General features: G+C 41.0%; 1 protein-coding gene across 1 annotated transcript in view; it reads right to left on the reverse strand.

Moving 5' to 3' along the window:
- The window catches only part of sorcs2 (sortilin related VPS10 domain containing receptor 2), a gene marked incomplete in the record, with an annotated part of 209,807 nt that overhangs the window by 37,547 nt on the left and 150,513 nt on the right, over nt 1-21,747 (reverse strand). Inside the window, 4 exon segments of the mRNA XM_023966354.1 lie at nt 102-220; nt 2,476-2,540; nt 3,966-4,039; nt 6,680-6,844. Coding sequence (XP_023822122.1) covers nt 102-220; nt 2,476-2,540; nt 3,966-4,039; nt 6,680-6,844 — 423 coding nt within the window.

The raw sequence follows: 21,747 nt of genomic DNA on the forward strand, positions 1-21,747 counted from the left end.
GACGTTCATGACAGTTGAGGAGCCTCTCACGTGTTGAGGTCAGGAACAGATTTTGCATTCACCGCCTATAATAATCCCGAACAGATCTTCCAAACGCTTACCTTTACAAATATGTAGTCATCCTGCACCAGCAGAGAGTTGCGATCAATTTTTCCGAGGAACTGAGCTGTCACCATCTTCTCTGAACAGTTCTGGATGTGACAGGTGACGTACAGGTTACCTGGAGAGAGACAAATGATTCTAGGTTGTATGAAAAGAGGAACTGCATTTAGTTTCAACACCCAGCTTGTCCCACAGGTTGTTTTTTTAACTGATGGGTTAGAAAAAAAAGTCTTCTAAAAGGGCCATGAAAATGGAGCAGTGTTGCTCTGTAGTGATGCACGGTTATTGAAAAAAGCAGAAGCAAATGCCCAAACAGTTTAATAACCCACATTTTTAAGAATTATTGATAGTGTGGATGCCGGGAACGGCCTACTTTGCTTCTGATTTGCCCATTTTCTCACGATAACAGCATTGTTTTCTTGTAATTACGAAATCTACCTTTCCTTTTCCCCGTTTTCTCATGACAACGGCATCTGCTATCTCATATTAACGAGCAAAGACGTTTTTTCTTCTGATCAAGAGACCACAAGATATAGAATTTCTCGTTAGCACGAGATGACTGAATATTTAACGCATCCTTCCGTAACCATGCAGATGGCCTGATCCACTCATCCGGTCACCGGTAGAACTGACAAAAGCTGCAGGATCGCTGAACTGCCTGCGCAGCTGCAGCCGGGCCAACCTCCTCGTCAAATGACGATGACTGATTTGGAAGTTGTTTATGACTGACTACATCAACCAGAGTTAGACCACAATTAAAGAAATCAATTATACATTGATCAATTCTTCTGGTGTTGGACATTTCCTCTAACAAACTGCTTTGTTTTACTGCAGAATTGTAGAAAAATGAGAGCATATTCTTTGTTATGTTGTTATCGTAGTGAAATTTGTTAAATTAGCGTTAACATCTAGGCCTTTCTATCGCGTCATCTCGAGAATATAATTTGCTTTCTTGCAATAGCGTGATGGTAGATATCATAACAACGGGGGAAAAAAAACGTGTTTTCTCACTATAGTGTAATGATAGATGTCAGATGTCATCACCACGAGGGAAAAAAACTTTACAGCGTTATGCTACGTATTATTGGCAAGAGAAAAAGTGGTTTTCTTGCAAAAGCGTAATGGTAGATGTTGGCACCATGAGAAAACCTAGTTTTTTCGCGATAGCGTAATGGTAGATGTCATTACCATGAGAAAATACTTGGTTTTTCACAATAGTGTGATTATAGATGTCATCACCATCAGGAAAAACACCATGTCTTCAACACGAGAAAAAAACGTGTTTTTTTTTCGCGACAGAGTGATGGTAGATGTCATCACCATGAGGAAAAAAAGATGTTCTCTCGCGACAGAGTAACAGTATGTGTTTCTACCGTGAGGTAAAAACGTGTTTTGTTGTGTTAAAGTGTCGCTAACACCAGAAAATGGGCAAAACAATGGAAATGGAAGATAAACCTATAATGTGACGGATGTTAGGCTGGCAAACATTTAAAACAGGGCTGTTGCTTGTCAAAAGCATCAAAGCAGAGGCCAATGATTAGCAAACGGAGTCTTACTCGTCATCTGCACTTCTCTTTCTCCTTCTTTGTCCAGGAGGTGGCTTGGATAACAAATGGAGCCGTTAGACTACTGAAAAGGCCGGGCGTTTAATTAGAGCAGCAAACGGTAAAGAAGTCATTAAAAAAACTGTTAGATTAGACTAAGTGTTCAATTCCAGCAAGTGACTGGTGCACTTTGGCCACCATAGGAGATCTCCAACACATATACATCACTGACAGACACTCCTTCATGCTGCTTTTGTGCAGCTGGGGGGGAATGAGTTAGCCTCCTCTGCAGACACGCGGCTCATCCATCAATCGACCCCCTCCGCTCCTCCGGAGTCCTGTCGCTGTTGTCAGCCATTGATCCCGGCATGACAAAGTAACTCAGTTATTTTGACTCCATCCATTCTGTTTCTTAGCCTATATGTCATTTACGTTTTCATCTGCTCTTTCTTTAGGCCTTTCTGTTTGCGATAAGAGGCACAAAGAGATTATTCTGGTCTTCCTGGTCACCCTCCTCCATCCTCCCTGGCATTAAAGGAAGGGGATAAAAAGCAGGAGGAGGGTCCAGGACCGCGTGACAGGGCCCAGATCCAGAAAAGGCCTCGGATATCTGGGCTGTCTGCCCAGACAGACAACCTCTGCTCTTCACCATTCACCCTCGCAATCAGGACGCCAGCTTTCACGCCGCTCCCCCTTAAGAGGCGCAGCTTTGAACACGCAACGGCATGTATTTTAGGAGGGACGCCTGTGGTGTGAAGAGCAGCGGGTCAGAAATGAAAGCTTCCGCTGCTGTTAAAGCATGACATAAACACAAAAGTGATCAGATAACCTCCACTCGCATCCTGCATCTCCATGTGAACCAGATCCGGATCCACATCCACACCCGAAACAGACCTGGAAGAAAAGAGAAACTGTTTCTTCAGGAAATTTTACATCAATTAGTCGTTTTCTTCAATATAAAACAGAGTCAGGGAAGATTTGTCAGATTTTAGCATCTTTATGTTGTGTGACACTCAAGAGCCGTGGATGTTTAAAAACAATTCCTTTTATAAGTACGGTTTAAACTCAACAAGGTGACAACACTCATCTACATTTCAACAAATGACCGCAGAAATAAAAGATGTTATTTCTTTACGTTTTAATCTGCCACTACCAGAAAAAATAGAAAAACTTTTTTTTTACTTTTACACTTTTTTCAGAAAAACTTTTCTTGAAGACCATTTGAGACAAAAACACACTTCGTTTGTTATAATCTTGTCTGATGACAATGAATAGCCAATCCATTTTGCTACTTGACCTGTGATTTGTGGAATACTCTATTGTCTTTTAATGTAATCAATAAGCGTTATACTTTGATTATTTGATGTTATTAATAAGTATGGATTTGATAAATGATCTTCACTTGGATTGGTAATGTATAAATGACTTTAATTAGAAGTTACAAACCGTGTAATGATAACTATGTCAAATAAATAAATAGAATATTTATATATATATTTAAAGTAAAGGATAATAGGGGTGGGATTATTTTAAATAACGTCACATTAAATGAATTCATTATGTTTTGTAATGTATGCATAAACACAAATGTAGTATAATAATTACAACAGAATAATTTACACGTGTAAGTGGATGGATGTGTCTCTCTTTCACTTTTGTTTTTCTAATATACTCACAATTTATTATCCATAGTTTGAAACATTTATATATAGATGTTAGGGGTGTAACAATTAATCAATTTAATCGATGAATCAACTTCTAAACGATCCAACCAGATCAATCTGAGGTGAGTTTTAATCGAATCAACAAAATAAAGTCGTTTCAGCTGAAATGTTTATTTGAACATAAACGCCACCAAGTGCATGACAGCGGACAACACACATGTGATGTCAGCAAGAACGGATCAGTCCCTCATTCAGTCATGTGACCATCCAGTGTGCTAGAATGTGTTCCTTTTGGATTCTTTGGATGTGGAAATGCAACAGTGGGGTGAACTTCATTCTAGTTTACTTGTTTGTTTGGACGCATATTTCATTTACACTTGATGATCTTGAAGAAATCCAAGGAATCTGGAAAACTTTCCTGTTCAGTAGCCGGTATATCTCCATGAGTTACACTGGTTGAAATTTTGGCTAAAGATGTCCTGGATTCATTTTAGTTCAGTGAATCGGATCACCAACCACAAACTATGAACTGAATTGGATCGTTGAACTGTTACACCCCTTATATTTACATGCTGCTGTTCTTTTTATATTGAATCAAACTGCTGCTTGAAATATGAGGCCTCAGGCTGAGAACTGAGAGCTGAGTTGGACTGACCAGAAGACTCTGTCCTTTGTCACCCTCTCCTGCAGTAAAGTCCATTTACGGCCCAGATCTGAGGACGCAAAAAGCTGCAGACAAAAAAAAAACAACAACAAGGGAGAAGAGAGTGAGTTCAGAAAGCAAAGCAGCCCCTCCATCTCAGTTTCACCTCTTAGCAGCTCCATCTTCCAAAACCAAGCAGAAACGGAAAGTCTGAAAGAAGTTCATCCAATCAACTTACTGAATTTCATGGTTCAGAAGGTTAGATTGAGCTCAATTAATTACAAATCATATTGACTTGAGAGGCTGTGTGTGCAGATGTGTGTGTGTGATTGAAGGACAGTGAGAGGACTGAACATTGATTCTTACACATTCACTGCTGACTGAAAGGCAAAAAATTGTCCCAGCTCAAGCTTTGAACAGCTTTGCCTTTTCTTCACTCCTGCTCACATGCTTCTTTCATTATTAGTCAGCGCCCATCCATGAGACACACATGCAGCTGAGCACAAAACATCTGTGTCCGACACAGCTCCCAGTCTCTGCCCGCCCACTCCAGTCTACACCTCCTCCAGTCCATCCCCATCTGAGGAAACCATGTCAGACAAATCAACATGCACTCACTGAGAGGGGAGCTGATGGGTTCTGATAAAAAGGTTATGCTATATGTCTTTAGCTTTACTTATACTTGATGCTATTTAACTAACGATCAGTTTAACTAGCGATCAGTCCAATAGCAGGAAGAAGAGAAACCAGCCAGCTGTTGGACTACTGTACTACTATACCACTTGTTCGGAAAAAGTAGTACACTTGAAGTATATCATGGATGATATAGACCATGTCTGTGTCTTCAGACTCAATTGGAACATGTTAAATTTACAATACACAAGTGCACTGCATCTCTTTGAGTATAGACTAGGTATAATTTTAGTCCACTTGAATAGAATATATTTTGTTAAGGGTTCACCAGAGTTTCTCTGAAAGGTGAGCCAGGTTCAGTCTGCACAGGAAGCAGGAAGCAACAGAAATATGCCACCCCGTCACAATAAAAACTGCTGTGAGTGCAGGTAGAAAGGAAAACCTTTGTACTGGTATCTCATCAAATCAAACCAAGCTTTATTTATAAAGCACTTTTCACACCCTAGGTAACACCATCCAATCCCCTGCAAGATTTCTAGAAGTCTCTGTGAAATACTAGTTTGCATCAACATTGGATGCCACCCGTGCAACAAATCCAGTCGCTCCTAAACTGACGGAGAGGTGCATAGAGGTCGCCGACTTTCTGCAAGGTCAATTGCTACAGAGCTCCAGACTTCATGTGACCTTCAGGTTTGCCCAAGTACAGCACGCAGAGAGCTTCATGGAATGGGTTTCCACGGCCGAGCGGCTGCATCCAAGCACACATCACCAATGCAAAGCGTCAATGCAGCGGTGTAAAGCACGCCGCCACTGGACTCTGGAGTGATGAATCAGGTTTTTCCATCTGTAAATCTAATGGACGAGTCTAGGTTTGGAGGTTGCCACGACAACAGTACATGTTTTTCCGGACTTGGGTTTGGTCCTTTAGTTCCGCTGAAAGGAACTCTGAATGCTTCAGTATACCAAAACGTTTTGGACAATTCCATGCTCCCAACCCTGTGGGAACAGTTTGGAGCGGGCCCCTTCCTCTTCCAATACGACGGTGCACCAGAGCACAAAGCAAGGTCCATAGAGACATGGAGGACAGAGTCTGGTGTGGATGAACTGGACTGAGACCTGACCTGAACCGCATAGAACACCTTTGGGATGAACTAGGGCAGAGACTGAGAGCCAAGGTCTTCTCCACCAACATCAGTGTGTGACCTCACCAATGTGCTTTTGGGAGAATGGTCAAAAATTCCTAGAAACACAATCCTCAACGTTGGACGCAGCCAATACTGTCTGTCTGTCTGTCTGTCTGTCTGTCTGTCTGTCTGTCTGTCTATCCATCTATCCATCCATCCATCCATATATATACACAATTATATATATAAATTTGAACAGCTCTAAAGTAGGATTTTATCATAAAAAGTTAAACTTCTTCGATTAGCCTTGGAGTTGTTTAGAATGATGTCAGAGCTGCTGCTGGCTTCAGGTGGAAAACCTCAGTTTTGTCTTTATTTTTTATCTTTTTAAACACACCTGAATCCAACAATCCAGCTCAGTTTTCCCGCAGCTGAAAACACTAATTAAGAGCAAATCGTCAGCGGTGTCAGTAATTTTCTGACTGTCAATCCAGCCGTTACTGCTGTCAAAAGTGGGCTAATGGCTCCGCTCTCAGTGATTCATCAGCTGTGTGCTGTGGCTGCAGAACACAATGTAAACACGCTCATAACTCAAATGTAATCGATCCATGCCGGCAGCTTCGTCATCATTTGTGGATGATTACATAAATACCTTTAACTGGGTCGTTTATCCTGGAGTTTAATTGTCTTTCATTTTTTTTACATTGAGCTTATTCACAGTAGAAGAAGAAAAAAAAACAAATCAAAAAAGGATTTTTCCACTGAAACAAAGATGTTTCAGTTTTCTCACATTAGAAAGTCTCCAGAAGAGTTAATTTATCAACATGAAACTGTAAAAGTAAAGCAGATTTGAAAGGCAAGAGATTACAGGAGCAACAGCATATTCCTTTGGGTAACATTGATTTTCTCTCATGCATTTTTTGCACTGAACTCTGCAGAAGTCGCGTCCTGCATTGTGGCGAAACTCACCCTGCCCTCCTTGCAGTAGGCCAACACCTTATCTTCTTCTTTGGGGTGAAACAGGAGGGTCTCAGGCGTGAAGTCGATCACTTGCCGTTGGAAGGAAGAGCCCTCGTCGGTGCTGATGAAGAGCATCTGATCACGCTCGTTTATGGACGAGCCCACCAGGATCACCTGAAAAGGGAGGCAGACAGAAAGCAGCCGCAAAGGTCAAAGGTGAAACCATCAGACTCGGCTAGCTGACGATGCCAGACTCCGTTAAATCTCAATTATCCACGAGTCATTTCAACCTCTCATCAACGTCAGACATCTCCCAGGTCTGCTAACGCTGCATTGATTACTGTTTAAAGTTGTGCAGCTCATAAAGTGGAACATAAAACATTAAACAGACATTAATCACAATTATGGGCTGTTTTAAAGCTACCAATGACAAAATTTAGTGAACCATGTGCAGAGGCAGTTTGGGACATGAAAGGTCATAAAGCATTTTTAAACATTCATTAAAAGTGATGGCTATGTTTGCTTTTCTTTCTGTTTTTCTGAGGTTTTTTTCCACAAAATGATTTTATAAATTAAACTGACCTACCCAGTAGAGCCTATTGAGGAGAAAAATGAGACATTCCTATCTTTTATTATCTTTTCTGCACTAAAGAGACTTGAAAAAAAGGCACTTAAAGTAAACAGGACTGAGCAGAAAAGAAGTCTGTGAGAGGCAGACCAGGGAAACGTCGTTCTATTTCCACATAAACGTTACTTTTATTTCAGAAAAATGTGTAGAAAAACAATGCACTTCTTAAAGTGTGGGTTGACACTGAGGCTACGTCCGCATTCCTTCACTACTTCGTGCACTATTTAGCGCGTTCGACATTGAAATCTTCAAGAGTTGTCGGGCTACAGCATGGTGGGCCGAGGGGCAACATGTTGGGCGTAGGCTGAGACAGATATCTACAATCTCTTCTCTCCGTTGAATCCTGTGCGTGTCCACATTGAGATCGGTCCAGATGGCCGAGTAACCGGGGAAGCGGACGTAGAATTCGCAACACTTGAAGTTGCTGTAGCAGCCATGTCCAAAGACGAAGCCAACATGCAGCACCGTTATGTGGAGATGTTTCTAAACTCAACAGCAGGTGGCAGTAATCACCATTTCCAAAATCCAGGGCCCTAGAATTAGAATCCAATGGCTTTTAATCAAATTCTGCACAAAAAAAGTGTTTGAGTGCATTTTTTTTCATCAAACCATCAGTGTGTCGTTAGAAAACAGTTTCATAAACAAATCATAAATCATAAATAATTGTCGTAAAATCGCTCGTAGTGATAAGATCTTCACTTTGTGACGTCATATTTGCCGTTTAGAAAAAAATGTTTTGATCTTGTTGTCTGATTGCTATTAAGATTCAGGATACTAGATCGGGAAGGAATTTGGACATAGACAAAGGAGCAGCTACCATCTTTCTAGCAACCTTTGTCTCTCTATGCTGTCTTTCCTTTTTGTCAATGCCTTGTATTTAAACTAATGCTGCCAATGACTGCAAGAAGGCGAATGTTAGAGGTGTGGAGCACAAATCAAACATTAATAGACATGTATCCATAGACAAAAATGATTTAAAATCTAAAAATGACTGATTTCTTATACAATTACTCATTATTTTTGGATTATGGCAGACAGTTTAGGTCATGAAGAGACGGCTTCGTTAATGTCTAACGAACTGAGATGATCTTCATTCAGAGACTGTCTTAGAACGGGCAGATGCAGATCAGAGGAAAAACAGTAGTTTCATGATCTTTAAACTATAAAATGAATCCAGAAAATGTTTGGAAAAAGCAGAATTCACGTTGGCTTGAATTAATCTAGTGTATATTTGTGTTTTTATAAAAACACAGTTCCAACCTTTTAAGATGAACATTAGTTTTTGTGTCCAAGAGAACAGAGGAGGGATCCAAAGGATGGGGAACCTTAAAAGTTATTGGTTGACATGCAGCACAGTGATGCAGTCATTTTACTGGCCAACAGAAGGCAGTCTTATCAAGCTTTAAAGATGCTTTGGGTAAGTCTAAGAAAATAAGCTTTTCTAAATAACAAAAACTCAGCTGTGAACTTTGTCAGTCGACCTGCGGCTCCGTTCCTGTGACACGGCCCACAGCACTGCAGCGGAAGGAACGTCCAAACCTTCTTTCCGCTGAATGTTGCTTTAGTGCAGCAGAAATGAGTCGACAAAAAACCTCCTGGTATCGGTTCAGGGTTTCAGACAGGATTGTGCGTAGGTTTGTAAAGAATCCACAAAACTGAACACATTCAATATGTAAATGTGCAAAAGGGTTGACATTTTTTCTGTTAGTTCAGCTTCTACAGTTAAACTTAAGGTTTAGAGTTTCATGAATTTATTTAGCCTTGTAAATTTCTTCTAGTGCTTTGGGAGACCTCAACATGTTCAACGACTAGCTGCAGCTATGGCCATTCACTTTTTTGAAAGCAAATGAAGTTTTCTGTATTAAAACAGCACAAACTTGAGCCATCCATCCAACCAGCATCTTCTGAACCCGCTGAATCCCTTTCAGGGTCATGGGGCTGCAGGAGCCAGCCCAGCTACTGTTGGGTCAAAGGTGGGGGAGAGCCTGAACAGGTCACCAGTCTGGCCCCACACACATTCACGCCCAGAGACAATTAAGAAACACTAATGAACCTACAAACTAGGGCTGTAACAGTTGATTCGATTCGATTCATGTCGTAATTTGCTGTTGTTGTCACTATTCATAGTCGATATCGGTTGATTTCAAACAATCCGATTCACTGAAATGGATCCAGGACATCTTTAGCCAAGACTTCAACCAGTAAGAATCAGAGAGAAATACCTGGTACTGAACAGTGCTGGTCAAGTTTCTCAGATGTATTGTATTTCTTAAAGATAATCAAGTGTTAACTGTCCTAGAAAACAACACAGGTTCTTTGAATTTGGCTAAAAACGGCATAATCACAATTGCAAAGACCACTGGGAATGCTTTAAAAAAATAGATCAAACGATAATCGGAGTGGGAGTACCTGGAGAAAATCCATGCATGCGTGAGGAGAACAGGTAAAGTCCATCCAGAAAGGTCCCAGCTGGGATTTGAACCAGGACCTTCTTGCACTACCCACTGCTCCAACGAGCAAAAGTAAGTTCTTTAAGTTTTTGTTCTGCATGGAACATTTTTGTTGGGATGTTTTCTTGATTAAAAACCCGAGGCTTAAATGAACTCACTGTTATCCGGCACTGATAATGTTGTGACATCTCAAAGAAACGTTTGGATAGAAAGGCTCGACCCATTTAGAAGGAAAGAAGAGCGAACGAAGCGAGAAACCGTTTCAACCCAAACCTTTCACAACCACAAAAACAGAGTGAAGGTGGATGAAATGTCAGCAGAATGAAATCTATAAAAACATGAGGCAGAACATCAATCAGAGACAGGCCAATGAAGAAACCAACGACAATTATGTTTCTCATGACTGCACACAATATCCTCAAAAATAAATGATTTTTCGTTTAAAAAAAACAAAAACTCAACAAAAGACAATAGAAGAGCCTGTCGGTGATAACAACGTTCCTTCTAATAAACACATTTGAAACATCAGAGTTCCCAGGAGGACTTCTGAAGCAGGAAATGATGAAGAAATGCAACTTATCACAGGAAGGTGCCCCGCCAAAATAAAAATTAAAAAGTAACTTGATGGACAGACGTTAAAACCAAACAAACGCTGTTCAATTATCAGCAGATTTAACCCCTTAATGCCTCATTTTATTTCTAATTTATCCAAACATATTGCTCAGTGTTTTTTCCGTTCAAAGTTTTGCTAAATTATGTGGAGTCCTGTATTTATTGTATGTTGTTAACTAGCAACATGCAGTTTAAGGAGCTTCAACCATACTTCAACATACCTCAAGAAACTTAATTAATGTACTCCAAAAAATAAATAAATATTTTTTTAAGCAGCAGAAGCTTAAATGTTTGCACCAAAAACAATTGCATCTTTTTCTAATCAAGTCTCTCCATGGTCTTGCACCAAAGTGCATCTCTGACATGTTAGCGCCATATGAACCATCTCGGACTCTGAGGACCTCAGGGGCCGACCTCCTGCAGGTGCCCAGAGTCAGGACTAAGCAAGGGGAATCAGCGTTTCAGTCTTACGTAGCTACAAGCTGGAACAGTCTCCCTGAGGTTGTGAGATAGGCCTCCACTGAGCTAAGGTTCAAATCTAGACTCAAAACATTTCTGTGTAGCCATGTACATAACTGAAGGGTAAAGAACATTTTATAATGATTATGTATGTTTTTAATCTTTGCACTGTTATGTATTGTGATTTTAATGCATTTTCCTGTTTTGTGAAGCACTTTGAATTACTTTCGGTACGAATTGTGCTCTACAAATAAACTTGCCTTACCTTGCCTATTCTACAATGGTCCAAATAAAGTTAACTGTGTTATGACAAGCATAAAATCGACTCTTTGAAATATTTAAGATGCGCTCAAGCGATGATTAAAAAAATAACCCGGGCAAAATATTTCAATCTACAAAGAGTAGTAAAGGAATGTAGAAATGAAATGTAATTAAAGAGTTTAAAAACCAGATCAGGTCTGCTTCTGATTGTAAAAAAACGACAGGACTAGAAAAATGTATGTGTGCGTTTGAAACAAAGAACAAGAGAAATTCATCTCCAGATGCATTCAGCAGGAGAAGAGCGAGAAAGACCATCACTGCTGAACGTGTGAATTCTGCCCTTTGTCCGCGCAAAGAAAGAAAAGGTTTACTAAAATTACAAAAGCTCCAGTGTGACGAGAAGGAAGAAAGAACAGCAACCGAGAAACGACCTTGAAAACGGCATCAATTCAAGGTTGAGCATTCTCCTTGAATTGATAAAAGGGCTGCTATTGCTATTAATGAGCAAATGTTTCAGTAATTAAAATGAGGAAAACAAAGAGAAAAAGGCAATCCAAGGCTTCATCTATCACATTTTCTTTAAACGATGAAAGATCATTTAATTCCAGAATTCTTGGTGGTAACGTCGTCTGAAGAAATCAATCGGTGAAGTTGTTTTTCTTCACTTAAGCTGCAGTCTGTCCTTTATTCATGTCCGTTAAATATTCTTGCAGAGAACGAAGATCTGCGGCAAACCTGCCAGATGTTTGTGATTTCTCAAATGTGCAACTTTATTGGTCAATCGAAAAGAACGGCACACTTCATCTATGAAACATTTACGATTCCGTAAGCACAGCTGATGGCTCTCAGTAGAAAATTTGAAGATAAATAAGAAAGAAACACCACTGAACATGAAATACAGGATGACAAGTTAAAGCAAAATCGTGAGACTGTGGGCATCTTGCAGTTGGTGACAAAGCTGGAGGATTCACCTTACATCTACCCGAGTTTGATTGGTTTGCAGACTGAGTCTAATGACATGAGAGGAAAAGGAAAGACAGAACAGATGGAGAAGATGAAAACAAGAGACAAACTGTGCAGGATGCTTCAGTCGGGTTTAGCCCTTGTGCTATCCTATGACCCCACCCTTACATTGACGTGTTCTCCCCACCATGACAAAGGTGGATAAAGGTGAAGAGGATTTCATGTAATCCATGGACACCAGTGAAGATCACAAATCATTGAAGAAAAAAGGTTCAGCGCAATGTCTAGTGGGTCTAGATGACCCAACTCCCAATGTTAAAGTGCTTAGGACAGCATAAAGGTTACGTAAAACTGTCAGGAGATTTAAGACGTCCCTCAGGCTGATTTCCCCCTTTGCTTCCAAAAGTTGTTTTCCTTTCCATCTTTTTGTGGACAGTGAAGTAACAAAAAAGTGCACACCGCCCCCTGCTGTGTGGAAGTCTGAAAAACACTTCCTGGATGCCGCACATCTGACTCGCATTCACTCAAACCACCACTACATACTTAAGCACTGCACTGAGCTGAGCTCAATGCGAAGTATTGTTTGTGCCACTCTGCCTTCCTTAGTGAGCGTTGTATTTAGATCTAATCTTCTGTTTTCTGACTCTGTTTGCGATTCTTGCCTGGATCCTGACCACCCTTGTCTCTCCTCTGATGATCTTATGCCTGTTATCGACTCCTACCCACCTGACCCTGATTTAGCTTTGTGGACTAGTAAGCCTGCTGCATTTGGATCCAGCCGTCTGCCTGTTCTTGTGACAATTGTATAGTGGCAGTCGTCATTTTGGAATTTTGAAAAGTGTTGGATTTGGTGGTTATCGGCAATATCGTTTTTTAAATGGAGAGGCCAACTGGAATTATAAAGAGCACCAAATTCAAATTTACAGGTGAACAATAAAACAATTATCAGAAATGCAATTTTAATCTTAAAGTTATTTATATGTGACCATCATCCAGAAAAATGGCACAAGAACATGTTAGAAACACCAAAAACGTGACCAAAGTGGGTCTTTAAGCATTAGCCTTTGTGTATCCCTGTCTTTTCTACCTATTCTTTGCAGCTTCCTGACCTGAAGGGTTGCACTCAGAGGGCAGGTCAAAGCAAGTTATGTTCCGTCTGATGAAATATCACGGACTGGAGCATCTGTTAAAAGCTGCTGAACCTTCGGTAAAAAGCTTCACAGGCTCAACACTGCGTCAGTCAGATGTACTTTAATACTGTAGAACTACAGTACATGACACATAAATGAGCGTTTTAAGTCTATATCATTAGTAAATAGATGGACTTTTCTTCATTATTGCAATTCTGCAATGTACATTTAATCTTTATTGGAGCAGGAAGTCCCGAAGCAGATAAAACAAACTTTTCTTCAGTCAACACAGACAGGCAGAAGACAAACCTAAATCAACCTAAATCAGCTGAATCTGACATGGAGAAAAGTTGTTTGGGATGTACCCAAAATCGACGTCTTTTCCGGCGTCATCTAATGTCAGGGAATGAATTTGCATGTTCACTCGGCTCATCGTCAGCGAAAATCGCCTGGGTGTGAACACAAAAAACATGTTGAAAAACGCTGGCGAATAACGCCTGGCGAATATTCGTCCCGGTGTGTACGGGCCTTTACGGTAGTCGAAAGAACGTCACCTAAAGCTCTGGTGTTAAGGGGGTAATAAGCAGAGATTGCCGCAGGAATAGGTTGTTGCCCTTATGGACCAGCTTTGGTATCCCTGCTTTAGTGTCAAAACAACAGGTGATCTAAACATGTGACTGAAATCCCTGCACTAAATTCTTTAGGAGTAAAGAATGTAAACATCCATACTAAGAAAATAGAAAAAGTATCAGAAAGTAGGTGGAGTTCTAGTTATATGGTTTTATTTTTATTCAAAAAAGGAAGAATTGCAACTGATATTCAATTCGCATGTATCATTTATAATGCAGCAGATGCACCTTTTAAACTTTCACTTAATGACATATTTAGAAAATCTCTTATTTTATTTTGACAAATGAACCATTTCCACAAATATCAATCTCTGCCTCTTTTCTCTCCCTCTGCCTAAAGATCCATCCACTCCTCCTCCTCTTTGCATTTTTTCTGCACGCCTGATGTTGCGTTTGGTCTCTGCAACCCCTGCCTTACCCTGTCAGCCTCACCCTCTTGATGGATCTCTTTTTCCAGAGCTCTCTCTCGATAATGCCCCCCCAGTCTCTCTTGCAGTCAGTGAAAGACAGCGGGGGTGAGCGGCCTGTTAAAGGACAACAATCAAACCTCAGGAAAGCTTACGCTCCTTTTTAATTACATTCCTCTGTCATGAAAAATGAGCAGGGAGAGCGTGAGGAGGGAAAGGAGAGGGAAGTCTGAACAATTATTCAAGACTTAATTACATTGGGAAGAAAGTACCTAATTTTCAATAGGCCCATGTGTGTGTGTGTGTGTGTGTGTGTGTGTGCCCTTGTAGAGTTTCACTAAATGACTGTACACCTGAAGGGTTTTTGCTGTTAACGAAGGAAACCATTCAAGCGTCAAACACCCACACGTGGCTTTATGACAGTTCTTGGAAGGAGAAATGGTGTCAAAAAAGGCAAAGGAACACCAAGAAATTCACAGCTGAAATGTCGGGAGTCACACTGAAAGGGTTAGCTGGACCAGATTCAAATGGGTCAATCCAAACTGAAATTCTGTAGGTTACAGCTAATTGTAGTCAGTGCTAACCTAATCTACATTATGAATATGTACAGGGCACTATGAATGACAACCTCCCACCGTGTTGTTGTGCTAGTGCTCGTCAGCTGCTAGATACAGGATAAAGTTAGCTAGCTGCAGGCTAATTCTAATAGCATAACTTTGGTTGTGTCGAAATTCCTTCACTGTTCACTACTTAAGGCACTGTTTGGTGGGTTTTTGGTGTGTCCAAATCTACAATTTCCAAAATCCAGTGCTCTGCGAAAAAACTCTTGTGCATCGATGCTCTCAAGATTGGCAAATATAGACCACGATACTTTAAATTTTAAATTATTTTTTATAAATTATCCAAGTTTCATCAGAACAGCCAATTGTCTTCATAAAATGTTCATACTTATGAGGTTTTTACTTAATAAAAACCTAATAAGTAGGATATAATCCTTCGGGAAGTAAGTGACATCATATTTACCGTTTAAATAAAATTTAAAAAAGTAGTAAATATGGTGTCCACTTTGCTGTCAAAGACCCACTTTGATGAAACTCCCTGGTGTTTTTAAAGGCCCTATAACATGAGATAACAACTTCTTTTTTTAGCTTTTCAGTGTGTATAATTCATTCCTCACAAAATCAACCCCAAATTGGTATTTTTTTCCATTCACGCATTTTTGAGTATTTCTCTAAACGCCTGTGCTCTGAGCACCAGCCCCTCCCAGTCCACGAAAACGAATGGGTCCTCACATTGTGACATCACAAAGTGAGGAACCGCCCCTTTCAGGACGAGTCTGCATTGCCAGAACTGCTCCCGGGCCAACACATACATCCACTTTCTGTGTAGAGCCAGCCGTGATCGGTAAAACGCTTTCTTTTTATACACATGCATAAATGCACAATGAATTGGATGTTGTTTGTTTTTGTGAGTGAAAACCAGACGCGCTGCCGAGACTGAATCTAGGTTGGCTTCAGAAAATGGGCGACACCGACAAGGAGAGAGAGGCGGAGCCTCGGAGCTCGAGTCGTCTTACTTCTGGGTAGAGAAATGAGCTGCAAAAATAACTAATATTTCTATAAAAAATCATTCTTTAGTGTGCTTAAGGTAACCTATTATCATATATATGGATGTAGTTTACTCTTTAACATGTTCCTGTAGCGTTATTCGGATGATGGAGGACATATATAAAAAAATGTCAGTATTTCTTTACTCAAATTGTTGTGAATCAGGAGCAGATGGAAAAAAAGGTTGTGGGAAAAAGGCTTGATGTTATGTATAAACTACAATTGGAGGGCTACAAGCTTCCTGCTCCTCTCCATTCTGATGCATCCACTGTCAGACAAATAGATCCATGATCGTCTTTGTTTTCCTCGTCTGAGCTGGAATCTGGATCTAAACTGTCCGGCTGGATAGCTGCAATATTGCTGCAATTGGAATAGGACTTTAAATTCTAGGGCACTGGATAGTCCGGCACTATATAGTTTTTATTAGTTAAGGAATTTGGAGGAAATTTAGACTCAGCCTTTGTAAGAAAGTCAGACTTTAGCTACACTGAATCAGACAGTGTGAATGAAATAAACACTGCTGGTTAAAAAAAAAAAAAACAAGTCCACATGATTCCCCCTAAAATACAAACATTTTAATCTAAAAGGGAATACTGTTTAGTTTTTTTTTTGCAACTATTTTTTAGGTCATGTTCTGTTTCCTCTTCTCTGAGTCAGTCTGACCAGGGTTATAACAATCCCTCCTGTTCCTGTTGCAGCATCCCTCTAGTGTTGTGAGAGTTTTCAGTTGTGTCACCGTCAGCTTCGTCACCTTCATCTCACTTTTTTAGGATTTAGTTCTGATTCAGGAAAGCAGAACTGCGACAACAGAACCTGATCTGTCAAAAGCTAACCCAACACCAGGTGCATCTTTACTTTTTCCACATGAAACGCCTGTTTTCTCTAAACAGCTGTTTGTTGCTGAGGTTGCCTTGGATAAAACCCAGCATGTAAAAGCTTCACTGCTGAGTCAACTGAAGAGACATCCCATCGACGGTCTTGATTTAGCCTTGGTTTTCATGGATCTGTTCCAAAAACATGAGTCAAAGCAGGTGAGTGATGCAGAAGAAGTGGAAACCTGAACGAGAATTGGAGTGGGGGGGGGGGTCTCCCGCTCTTTGAAATTGAATCTTCCCGTTTGTTCAAAGCACCAGAGAGAGAGTTTGTTGCAGTGATGTTATCTGTTTTTATTGACTCTTGACCCTTTGGCTTGATGATGCTCTCCTGTGTTTCCAGCTCTGTTTACTTGGTCTGACAGATGGAATAATGAGGCAGCAGAACCGGAGTGCAGGGAGCAAAAGGAGCAAACTCAGTGACACTAATTTTATTCATTCTCAAGCTGCTTAGTGGGAGAGCCAATGTTTTCCTGTCTTTTACCTTAGCTCTCTTATTAGCAGTCTGGTCATTTATTGAGGGTCACAATGACAGCAAAGCAAACTGTGAGGGCCCAGAATAGACCCATTTTAGTTTTCACACAAAATTGCAGCATTGATTTCTCCTAAAAACAATGAAGTTGTGTTTATGACCAAAAAATAACTCAAGACAGATGGCTTTTTTCAGATGCTGCTGTCAATGAGTCAGAATGAAACTCCCAGAGTTGTATCTTACTGCAGCAGTCCCCAACTCGCGGTCCGCGGACCGGTCCGAGGATTATTTGGTAACGGGCCGCACAGAAAGAATAGTTAACTTGCATTACTTTGCTTTATTTATTTTTGAATCTGAGAGACGTTTTATTTTGAAAATTTCCCGATTCTCTGTTACATAAATCTATGTCACTCTTGACACAGGCCAAGGCGCTCTTCTCGGTCACGTGATAGGTTACCGCTAAAATTAAACCCAGGACTTAGCAAAATGAGTGGAAAAAAACGTCTTTGGAACGTTTCTTTGCCAAGTGGAAAACGCCCAGCCAGGAGATAGAAGAGGAGCCTTCCACTTCCAAAAAAGGGAAGGTACATTTAATAGACATTACTTCTTTTTTGAAGCATGAGTGTGAGAAGGGGAGAGGATGATGACACCTGTGCGATGTACGATGACATGCCTGTCAAAATGAAAGCTCAGATTGCGACTTGTCATGTCTCTGTTCCTCCTTCGTCGTAGCGTTGCAACAATAATCATCCGCCACATCTTAAAGACCGGTCTGTGAAAACTTTGTATGATGTCAATATCCCCTCTGCTCTTCTCCCTCTACACCAATGACTGCAGATCAGGAGCCCCCTCTGTGAAACTCTTGAAGTTTGCAGACGACACCACAGTCATTGGGCTCATCCGGGACGGTGATGAGACTGCATATAGAGGAGAAGTGGAGCAGCTAGTCCTCTGGAGCAGCTAGAACCACCTGGAGCTGAACCCACTTAAAACAGTGGAGATGACAGTGGACTTCAGGAGGAACCCCCCCCCCACTCACAATTCTCAACAGCACTGTCCCCTCAACAGACTCACACAGGTTCCTGGGGTCCACCATCTCACGGAACATTAAGTGGACCGCTCACATTGACTTGGTCCGGAAAAAGGCTCAGCAGAGGTCGTTCTTCCTGCGACAACTCAAGAAGTTCAACCTGCCTCAGGAGCTCCTGACCATGTTCGACACGGCAATAATCCAGTCTGTCCTTACCGCATCCATCCATCACGGTCTGGTTTGGATCAGCTACCAGACACGACAGGAACAGACTACAGAGAATCATCAGATCTGCTGAGAGGATTATTGGTTCCAGCCTTCCCCCCATTCAGGACCTGTACCGATCCAGAGCCAGGAAGGGGGCTGGCAGGATCGTAAAAGACCCCTCTCATCCTGGACACTGCTTTTTCAGCCTCCTCCCATCAGGACGGCGCTTTAGGACAATGCGAACCAAAACCACCCGCCACAAAGACAGCTACTTCCCCCAAGCTGTCACTCTTATGAACTCCTGACTCCGGACTACTCAGGGACACTGTACAACAACAAACTGCCAAACTGGAATTACTGCTGCAGCATTTTTTGGACTTTTTTTAATTTAATCCATTCCTTTATTTAGTTATGTTTATTTATTCATACAGCCACCTTACATCTACCTTCTTTTTATTATTTATCTTTATTATTTATCCTTTTTACCTTGCTAGTTTGCACGAGAGCACAAGTAACCAAGTCAAATTCCCTGTACATGCACTGTACTTGGCAAATAAAGTGATTCTGATTCTGATTCTGATCTGGTCCGCGGCGTTAAAAGGCCTGGGGACCACTGTCTTACTGGACTGTCATTGTCAGAAAAACAGCAAGTAGGTCCTAAAATTCTTGCAGGGGTTCATAGATATGTCTAACTACAGTATCTGCTCAAAAAGTTGTTTTTTTAAGCAGTCACGCAGGGCTTAGTTGCTGAAATTTTGGCCAGAAATTAGGAGATGGTGGGATCTGATCCATCATTATGTGGCAGGTAGACCTACACGGGCAGGTGTAGCTAATTGGGACACGCCTCATTCACTTGCTGGAATGTGCGAACACCCCCAAAGTGATCATCAAGCCGCATTTTCAGCTTTCATTGCCATTCATTTCACAGCTTTGGTGTTGTTGACTGGACTGTGGTCTTAGGACGGTACTGAGGCCCCACCATCCCTCTAGGTTCTGTAACAACTATGTTGATACAACTAATCTGGATTTGAATGGCATTGTAACAGTTTTCTGTTTTGATTTGAAAATACATTCTTCACAGTGGAGTATTGGTTAGCACTCATGGCGAGAAGGCTCTGGTTCAGATCCCTGCTGGGACTTTTCTGTGTGGAGTTGCGTGTTCTCCTTGCACATGTGTGGACACATGTGCAGTCTAAATTCACGCTTCACAGGTCAATGTCCCTTAGGTATGGATATGATTGCATTTCTTTGTGTTTGTTTAGATCAGTGTTTGATTTTTTTGATCCCACCCTTTAGGCTGTGTCACATACCCACTACGTACGTTTTGCACATATTGCACGTATGCCAATTGGACTTATGTGGAAAAAGTGACAAAAGTTGTGGTCTTTATGTGAAATTTTCACAGATGTATCACGAATGAACCATGTTAAAACCACGGAAGAAGTACCAATAAACCACGGCAAGAACGTAAACCAATGTAGAACATGAACAGTGGATTGATTATTGCACTGTTTATGTGTATTTCAATAGTAACTTGTGCATCAATTACATAATTTGAACGTAATATGTGCGCTGTATACGTGATATGAAAATTATACATCGGTGGAACAAGTTTTAAAAGTCCGTTAGACATACGTGGAACGGTGGTGGAAAGCCACAAATGTGCGTATGCATCTCGCAAAAATTACGCACAGTTGCCTAAGATTTACGTATAAACTACACAAAATACGCACAAATTGCGTCATTCTCTACTGGACAAAATTTTGAAACAGCTGAAAATGTAAAGACCCCTCGGCCAAAACCCTCGATTGACATCTGCACACAGATGACTGACCAACACAAAAAACATTTATGAATTACGTACATCATGCGTGTATCACGAAAGACGGAAAATTTCATTCTTGGGCTGCGTGACATGGTCTTTAGATGACCTTTAGATGACGATCAGGCTTCTGCAGAGCTTGATGATGAGCTGAATCCGGTGAGCTTTAGCAGGGCAACATGGAAAACATCACGGACGGTGTTACACGAGGATCAGGGTTGGGACACACGGGTTTAGATCATTAAATGGTTCTCAAGTGATACGTTTGGTTACATCAGTGTGGTCAACTCACAGGACTTCTCCTACAGTCCTCACACACTGTAGCCTCTTGAGATGACTTTCAGACAATAAACTCAGAATGAATTACTGTAGAGGAAAATAGGAGCACGAATGGATACCAATCGTTTTCTGAGGAAATCCCTGAAATAAACAAGGTGGTTCCACGTGACTAGTGTTGGTTATGTTTTTATTTTCTCTCTAAAGAGTCACCAGTAAAGTCATAGAACCTTAACCTGAGTTATGGTTTTGTTTTATGGACCAGATGAGACCAAAGCATTAGGAACAGTTTGTGTGGCTTTCTGCTGATGTGGCCCATCTGCCTCAGGCTTTAACGTTGTGGCTGCTCAGAAATACCAAGTTTATCGTTCATCAGGAACCAGTTTGGTCATTTTTTTCTGACCTCTGCCACTAAAAAGGTATTTTCCTCGACAGCATTTTTCATCTCATGTAGACTGAAAATGACAGATGGAGCACCAGATCAGCAAATTTTTGATTGGTGGCCAGCAGGTAAGAAAGAAAGCAGGGGCAGAGTATAGACAAACAAACACTAGACTGACACCCAACCATTGGAGTCTGAACTGCGAAAAATGGAGCTGGAAGTGGGACAGGCACATTGACAGCAGTCAAAAATGCCAATTTGGGAGGGAAAAATTAAAAATAAAGCCACGATCAGAGTTCTATGGGCTGCAGGTGCAGAGCTGTATGTGAAAAATTCTTAAAAAAACATACAAAACACTTCTTTGAAAATGTAAGCTTTTCAGTTTGTTTTATCTCCATAGCAACCGTTGTATGTTTCGGTTGGCAAAAGTAAGCTCTTGGATTTTCTTGACAGCGGAGGTTTATAGTAAACGGCATCCGCATTCCTAATATCTTCATATTGTATGTCATATTGTTTTGTTCAGGTTAAGGCGACGGTTCATGTATTAAATTTATCGCTATATTATAAACAAAATGCGAGCAACAGGCAAGCCAGTTTTTTTGCAAACTCGCCATGCTAACGTGGCTCAAAATCTACTACTTTTAAATCCAACATTTTTCTCAGTAGCTTCCTAATGATGCTCGAGGAGTTCGGAGGCGGTAGATTAAAATCCCTAGGAGGAGCTTAAATTTGTAGAACGTACTAAAGGCAATCTTTTGGGGGAAAATTCCTTGCCAAATCAAGGAAACCTCCTGTAGACTTAAGCTTGGTGGCATGTGTTTGGAATTTGGATGCTCAAAACAATTTTTCCCTATCCCATAATTTGGGAAT

This window comes from Oryzias latipes, chromosome 18 (genome assembly GCF_002234675.1).
Source record: "Oryzias latipes chromosome 18, ASM223467v1".
In the NCBI taxonomy this organism is placed as follows: Eukaryota; Metazoa; Chordata; class Actinopteri; order Beloniformes; family Adrianichthyidae; genus Oryzias; species Oryzias latipes.